Here is an 8,740-nt window from a genome sequence, read left to right as displayed (position 1 = left end):
TTACTGCGGGCTCTGGGTGTCCAATTGCTTGAATTTGAACTTTCAACAAATTGTGCGCCAGCAACCCAGCCTCTGAGCAGTGTGAGTTGCCACCCGGCTGGAAAAGTCTGTGAGGAGAAGACACGCCCACAAAATCTGTCAGGAAGTGAAGACACGCCCACAGATTCAGGCTGCATTGCTCAAGCAGGCAAGCAGACTTCATTCATTTAAAGTTAGTATTCTGGATGTCATTGTAAATAATAAAAAAATTTTTAATAAAAAGCCAAAGAAATAATTGAATTAAATTAAAGAGACAGAAGGGGAAAGTAAAAAAAAAACCTAAATTTAAAAAAAAAATTTTGATGACCAAAAACGATTCAAATAAGGTGTAATATGAGACCCCACATTTTTAAAAGTTAATTTTTAGTTGTTTGGCAGCCATTAAAACTAACCATGCTTTTACAACTTAGTTTAGACCTGGTATTTTTACGCATACCTGTTTGGTGGTGTAATTAGTTACTTTCCAGCTGGGCAGATTAGCAAGTTTGCACTTTTTCAATGATTTCTCTGATTGCAGCTTGCGCTGTCCCTTTAATTCAAAGCTGTCATATCACTGGCAAACCACTAGGAGCAAGTTCACAACTTCCGTGTTTTACTGTGCATGTACGATCACAGGAACATGCTCCTTCGATTCATCACTAAAAACTGAGAACGCTGTTGAGCTCCTCTGTTATTTTAGGAGCAATTTCTGGCCCAATGTTTTTTTCTTCCAACCAGAATAGATATTCCAAGTTGTTAAAACTTCCAACTCGATTTATAGTAAGAGATACTGGCAAAAATAGGTTATGATCCAAAGTTTCCAGGCCTAAAGACTGCATTACTCATTGTCTAGTTAGAAATAAAGAATACAAGCTGGTAGTCATTTTAGTGAGTACTTAGTTTCTCTCTATTTAGCCCGGGTGATCTTGTATTGTACATAAAATACAGATCAATTATGATAATTTTGCCCTGTAAAAAAAATGTAATTGGTGCAGATTTTGTACCTCAGAATTCTCTTTTTGCTGAAGAACCTCAGAGGAAGCATTATTCCACAGGATTGTGGCAGAAAATTAAAACAAAATAAAAATCTCCACTGCCATTTTTTCTTGTACATTTGCAGAATTAGACAATCATTTAAATAATTGATATTTTCCAGGAATGGTTCTTAAGTGTGTATTGCTTTAATAAATGACTAGGATAATGTTTATTGAAGTTTATTATAAACTGTTGAGTAATGTTGTCAATACAACCAGAATCACAGTACAATGGTCAATTTTAAACTATATCAATGCGCTCCTTACAATCATCATTAAACTAAAATGAACACTTATACAAACAAGAGGCAGGTTTAGAACACTGCCTCGTAAAAATAAGTCAGTGGGAAAAAACCCTATTGCAGCTTCATGCATTATTTTGCTACAAAAGAGTAAGCACAAAGACTATACAACAGTCGGCAGCTATAAACAGCAGCTTTGCCATCTCTTACAAACTCAACTTTTGGCAGGTTATCACAAGTATGTGCACACACGGGCAGCTCATATACCACAGTTTGCTTAGTCACAAAGACATGTCTGTAAAATAAATAACCTGTGAAAAGATTAAACCATTTAATAACATGTACAGGCAGCAGTGATTGTGGGTTATTAGCTGAGGCATGTTACTGGTCTATTAACCAGTTTTGTAAGAAATAGGATATGTTAACCACTTGTGTCTATTGAACTGGTATAGGCCTGGTAAAGCCTGAGGTCCAGTTGCCCACTGAGGTCAAGATTAAAACTGTACATTAAAATATCCAAATAAATGGAATGAACAATGGCACCACAGATATAACTTGATAATTGGTTAAAATGGTTTATAGGAAAATTCTAGCTTTTCATCCTCAAAACCTCAATCAACTTTCTATTTACAAAACTGGAAGGGAGAAAATTTTGGACAATAGGATTTTGACTTCCTGTTAAGAAAGATTACAAAATCTAAGTTAAAACAGAGTGCACAATTATACCATCTGAACACAGTCTGACAATACCCCTTTAACAACCTCATCCTAGCTCCACCCATGATTTGTCATTACATTTTTCTGCCATGTCATCTTAAGTCATAACAGATCATTCTTCTCTCCCTATATTAACCGGCTCACCAAACATTGCTATTGTAATATTACTTGCCACACTCTGCAGTCACTTTACAAATGTCCAACAATGCCATTCAGCATTTTCCAACAACTAGGACTATACAGCAGGACACCAAATTACAACTTCAATAGTGAATTAATTCATGGTTTTTTTCTAATTTAAAATGTTATGCATTCAAAGATAAATGATTTTAACAAATCTGGCAGAATGGTACAAAACCCCAAGCAGCCTGAAAGCCCCAGATACAAGATCAGCTTATGTCACATACTATGTTTGATACAGTAAAATGATAACTGACTTTGCTGCTAAGTTAACTATTCATTTGAGAGTCATCTCTATCTAAAATGATATCCAATTGGACATATCAAATATGCCTTCTAAATAGATGAGCTAAACTATAGTGAATTGGGAATGAAAACAATCCACTTTTATAGTTCTGCTTCATACTGTCAAAAAAGTATAACCACAACCCATTCTACCATTTATTGTCAACATCTGTGCACATATAAAATATGACAAACTGTCTTCAGTTAACAACTGACCAAAAATGTCTAAATTATTTTGTGTTCCTTATGTTTATATATCACTGTGGTTTTACAAGTACTAGATTTTAAAACTATCCTATATACACAAATCTAAAAGCAAAATAAAAACTAGATCAAGATCAATTCCAACAGTTTGTTAAAAAGTAAAATGTTAAAAACATAGACCAATTTATACAATTTAGCCCCAAATAAAATGGTTGCATTTGATGTGCATTTTTATTTGACTGCACCAGTATACTTGTCTAAATTCTGTTCTCCAATCCCAGATGCTGGTGACAAAAATATGAGTTTTACTTCTGCAGGAAATTGCTACAGCTCAATGAATTATAGTAAATTAAAGCCAAGGTTTTGACAGGGTAGTCTAGATTTCAGTGTATAAAATGAAGCCTACTAACACTTACAGCAGACTGATTCAAGTTACACTGTGAATAGTTTTATTGCACCACCCATTAAAAGGGAGACTATAGATAATAATATTTTAGGAATATATTGTCACATAAAGCAAATCACTTCCCCCTAATTTTGCACATTTTCTGACTTCAAATGCAAAAACCTCATGAAAATCCACCACAAAGTACTATTTTCTGCTAATCTAGCAAATTACACCTTGGGTATTAATTGCTTCCCAAACGAATCATTCTTGCAGTTTTATGCATTTTTCAACTTCCCCAGCATTGCTCTGAAGCCCATGCTTTGAGACACAAAATGCTCTGCATTCTTCGGTTCGGCCACAGTCCGGGTATCTCACACATCAGTAAATTTTGAAAGTCATTTGTAGATTAGCACTTATTTCAGCCACAAGAGATGGCAGTAAATCGCTTTGATATGCAGGACATGTTATGCAGGACAATGCCAAGTAGGAAAAGGAGGACACAAGCCACAAGTAGCACAGTGCAAACACCTGAGCAGGTAGAGGTTTTTACACCTTCCCTGCCTTCCTCCTCTTCCTCTTCCTCCCTCAGTCCACTTTGCATCTGGTGCTGTCGATGCTGCTGTTGTTCCCCAGGGATTAGCACAGCAGTTACAGTCTTACGCTGATTTCCTGGCAACAGTCGGCAACCCCCTTCTCCTGGCAACAGAGCACTCTCCTTAGTAACAGTCAGAGGTACCATGTAGCAACCACTGCTTGGGAACCTGATAAAGACTGGGGTGTGGTCTGAGGTGTGAGGGATGCTGATCACGGTGATTATTTCTGGGTCATCAGGCAGTTGAGATACCGACAGACTGGGGGAGAGCTTAGTGACACTTCGACACCAGGGGCACATCAGCTCCTTCTGACTGCTCCTCATCTGTTGAAGGCAGACAGAACAGCAGGTGTGCTTGCAGTCTAGCTGCTTAGGGCGGCGACGTGGACTGTAGTAATTGAAACAAATCTGGCATTCCATTTGGGAATCTTGGGAAACTGTCTCCATTTTTACACTGACAAATGTCTTTTTAGAGAGATCTAGAATCTCACAAATTTGTGCTCTTATTGTGTTATTTCCCCCACTTCAGAAAACCTAGTTCACTGACTAAAGTTTTCTTGTCTTCAGGTACCTCTTCAGGAGGGAACGGGTTATGCAATGCGCCGTCACTTCCAGCGAACACCCAACTGATTTCTTTCATTACCTGCAAAAAAAAATAATAAAGACAATACTGAAGTAAATTGATGATTAACAAAATGAAGACACTGATCACATGATGTGGGTGGGTGTCGTTCCACTCACATGTTTACAAACGCTTGCTCCACATTGTAAAGTAAATTTGTTTCTTTTTTTCTAAAAAGTAATCAGTCTTAGACACTACAACAATCACATATTTATTCGTTTTCAGTTACGCAAGATGCTCCTCTCGAAATTCAGTTTATCTTCTCAGAACAGATCATGTGCATCAATGAGTTTAAACAAATAGATCATTTGCAACTAGTCCACTAAACATGGAAAATACATTCATTCCTTTGAATACAAATTTGCGAGTAAATTAGTAAAACTGAGAAAGAAGAATGTAAAAGGTTGGTTTAGTTCAGCTCCTTTGTGCCACAAAGTGGTAAGACGTTAGTTTCCCACGCTGTTTGTTACCTTTCTCAGCTGTGCCAAATTGGGGAATTAGTACACTGATGCCTGGTACTTCCCAACAGGGCAAAAACAATAAAAACAAAAACAAAAGGAAAGTTAGCCAGGCTCTTTTCACATATCTCTATACAGCCAATTGCCAGAGGTCTGGAAGTGGATTGCCTGCTCACCCCCTCTGTCAGGAATAATGTACTGGCACAAGGAGACTGCAGAAGAGGCAAAGAGGTCAATAATAAATCCCTGATTCAAAAAAAACAAAAAGCTCAACATTTACAATTGCACACATACAGGTATATTTTCATCTCATCTCTATGTGAGTGAAAAGGTTGCTGTCAGTATAAAATGGATTTATATGTTTTATACTCCAGAGGAAAATATTCCAATAGTTTCAAATATTTTACTGAAAGGCACTGCAGATAATTATTAGATTCCCATCATAAAATGCTGTCAAAATATTTTTTTGTTGCTGGAGGAAAGTTTAAAAATTTCAGACATGTTACTCAGAGCATGCCAGGTTGTTGGTAGCTCAGTCTGTGGCAGGCAAACAGAATCACAGTTGCAGCCACCCACTGTTTGCTCCTGAATTAATTTCTAGTCACTCAGAGTCAAACATATTTATTATTTATCTCCCACCTGTAGGTCGTTTGCCCTTTCGCAACAGAGACTAGAGCCACAAATTTTATTTATGTGCCAATGATATAAAGAAAGAACTAGCATTTATATACTGCCTTTCACATCCTCAGGATATCCCAAGGCAATGAAGTACTTTTTGAAATGTAGTCACTGTTGTAATGTAGGCAAATATGGCAGCCAATTTGCACACAGCAAGGTCCCACAAACAGCAATGAAATAAATGACCAGATAATCTATTTTAGTGGCATTGACTGAGAGATCGATGTTAGCCAGGGGAATTCCTCTGCTCTTCTTCGAATAGTGCCATTGGATCTTTGATGTCCACCAGTGAGGACAGATGTTCAACATCTTGTTTGAAAGACAACATCTCCAACAGTGCAGCATTCCCTTAGTGCTGCGCTGAAGTGTTAGCCTAGATTGTATGCTCAAATCTGTGGAGTGGGACTTAGATCGATGACTTTCTGGCTCAGAGAGTGCTACCAGTGGGCCAAGATTGACACCTAACGATTTAGTTATTTATTACCATCAATTCACACAATCCATCAACGTGCTCTCATCACTATTTGTTTAACCAGCAAGTGAAATGTTCTAAGAGAGAGCAACAGAAACCCTCTGAACATGTTTAATTCTGCTGTGGGAAGTGGCTGACCTGTCAAAGCCACTGTTCCTACTTGGCCAATTCACCCTTTTTCCATTTGACCCCTAGAGTCAAGAAAACATTTTGGGTGGATCCTAATTTGGTTCTGTGACTCTGGTTTGCTTTCGACAGTCAGTGCACAATTTGCCAATTTCACAATAATATCCTTTCCCTGAGAGATTGTTTTGAATCTTTCAAGTTTATTATTCTGAATAAATTATACCCAGGGTGTGCTGGAAAGGGGAGGGTAGGGGGCAGGACAAGACTTTGCAAATTAAATGTCCTGCGATAGGATAAACAGCTATTCCAAAATCACACATTCCCCTTACAGCAAGTTATTTTTACGATCAGTCAAACAACAAAGTACAAACATTTGTGAGCATCTGAAAATGTAAATATTGAGATTTATGGCGTTATATTTTGTAACTGAAAGAAGTAATCCATTAAAGAAAAAAAATGCACATGAACTATTTGATCTGTATTGAACGGATCCCTCCTGCCCCCACCTCATTGCCAGCCATTGTGACAATCCTGTTACACAGTACGCTATGTAGTACAGTAGTGGGACCTACATACTGGTCTTCATTTCCACAAACCAGCTTCTTTGTCTCTAGTACTCCACACTGTCCATTTTAAATAAAATCAACCTTCCACTTTTGATATATATATATATTACAGAAATATTTACACTGATAAGAACGTAACAACTTTTTTTTACCACGAGGAGGGAGACAGTTCGGTTTCTATTAAAAAGCGGTAGGAAATGCCATCCTTCAAAATAAAAAGGAATTTATAAACCTAAATCAAGTACCAACAAAAACGTATGCGTTTCTTGTGTGTATGCTGTCACTTTCCCACAAAACGATCGTTCCAAAGTCTATTAAAACCTGCCCGTTTTATGATGTGCAAATAAAAGAGCGCTATCATTAAAAATAAGAAAATAGGAAATTTTCCAAAAGTGAAACGCATTAAATATCTAAGCGGGCAAATCAAAATGCGGTCTCCTAGCTGGTTGGATACTCTGCTATATTGGAGTACTCAATGCAGTCATTTCTTTTCAAAAATGAGCATGCTGTCCTTTTGTTCTCTTTGCAGCTGAATAGATCTTAGCGGTAAAAATCTTAACTAAACATTTATAGAAAAAAAGGCAACAATATTAGACATGTCCAGACTTTGTTGTTTACGTGTTAAGATACATAATGCAACACCGGCGGTGGTGTTCGATGCCTCACAATTCTCTATCTAGTCCATAACCTTCCACAGTCTGTACGAAATTTTATTTTACGGAATAAAGTCAACTATTTACTGGCATTTATCGCACAAGTCAACGTGACAATGCGATAACGAGCATTATACGGTGTAAATTATCTCGCACAAATGCACTATCAAAATGGTTGTATCGTCCCGATTTTTTTTAATAACTGCATTTCTCCCCCAATCATTCTGACACTACTGTCATTCTATTATTTCCCGCTCGCAACACTCTCCTTTTAGCATCACTGACACCTTCTGAGCTGGAGAGGATTGCATTATCGATTCAACAAATGAACAACCACACAACTCCAACGTACCATACAATGCGTCTTGTATTTTAAATAAAAGTTATTATTATTATTAGGTACGTGATCCTCTTTGCAAGGAACACAATAAAATGTCAACATCCCCATGTCAACGAACGGTGCTGAGACTGGACCTTTCGCTGCCGTCCCCGCTCTCATCCCGATCAGTTATATTGTACCAACTCGCTGCATTCGCTTGTAAGTAGTGAAACATCGACAATTAATGACAGCTCCGCTCCCGTAGGCTGCAGTTGCATCCTGACACAACCGTGCAAAAAGAAAACAGGAGCAAGAAGAACCCCACAAATACCTTCAACAACCTCTGAAACTACGGGAACACTAGCAGCTGCCTCTTGTTGCTGTTGCTCTCCTGATATTTTCACAGGCGAAATGCTAAAAACAAAAATCTTTATTTTCTGACCTACAGCACTGCCGCGTGATGAATGCCTCTCCCTTTTTAGGATTAACTTGGCTTATTTCTCACACTCTCTCTTGTTCACTGTTTTTTTTCCTCTCTCTCTGTCTCTGTCTCGAAAGTGGGTCGCTGTATCTATTCTTGCTTCCACCCGCCTGCACTCCCGCAGCTCCGACTCTCTGGCAGGCTGCTGTCCTTTACTCCGATACAAGTAGCTGGGAGCGAGCGAGCCCGAGCGAGCTCTCGCGGGCCAGAGGCACTCTGGGAGTTGTAGTTCTGCAGGTCGCCCCTGTTCCATTGTTAGCCCAGGCGACTACAACTCCCAGGGTGCACTTCGTTCCCAGGCTGGTTCCGCGCGCGCAGGTGAGGGTGGGTCTTTGTTTTCGTTTGATTGACAGCCCAACCATTCGAATCATTTACCGGCGAAAATATATAAATAGCCAATCATTGCCGCCTAGAGGCGGATTGTCTGATGATTGACAGGTTCGCCCTGGTCAGGTTGCAAGCTTTTTACGGGGGCACAATTATGGTTATGGCTGATACAATGGGACAAAATCATAGACAATTCCGACCTATCGTTAACACATTTAATATGTTTTCCTCATTTTAATCAAACAAGAATTTGATAACTCTGAGATGTAATCTGAGATTTACATTTAATGGAGCACATGCATGCATCACTTTGTAAATGATGAGATGATATATCACCTTCAGTAACAATGTTAACGCTGACTGTTACAATCGCCTGAA

General features: G+C 38.5%; 1 protein-coding gene across 3 annotated transcripts; it reads right to left on the bottom strand.

The window, feature by feature from the left end:
• Positions 1-1,216: 1,216 nt before the first annotated feature.
• rnf152 (ring finger protein 152) lies at positions 1,217-8,184 on the bottom strand. Of its 3 annotated transcripts, none has more exons than XM_068001871.1 (2): positions 7,886-8,184; positions 1,217-4,303 (listed from the first exon to the last, which is right to left on the bottom strand). In XM_068001871.1, exon 2 carries the CDS (start codon positions 4,105-4,107, stop codon positions 3,487-3,489), a length of 621 nt encoding a protein of 206 aa, XP_067857972.1. In that variant the 5' UTR covers positions 4,108-4,303; positions 7,886-8,184; the 3' UTR covers positions 1,217-3,486. The 3 variants fall into 3 exon arrangements, with proteins under 3 accessions (XP_067857972.1, XP_067857973.1, XP_067857974.1); XM_068001872.1 differs by having other exon boundaries at positions 7,997-8,184; XM_068001873.1 differs by lacking the exon at positions 7,886-8,184 and adding an exon at positions 7,588-7,860.
• Between the last annotated feature and the right edge of the window lie 556 nt (positions 8,185-8,740).

Source organism: Heptranchias perlo, chromosome 2 (genome assembly GCF_035084215.1).
Source record: "Heptranchias perlo isolate sHepPer1 chromosome 2, sHepPer1.hap1, whole genome shotgun sequence".
Classification (NCBI taxonomy): Eukaryota; Metazoa; Chordata; class Chondrichthyes; order Hexanchiformes; family Hexanchidae; genus Heptranchias; species Heptranchias perlo.
This window is presented reverse-complemented; position numbering and strand designations above follow the sequence as displayed.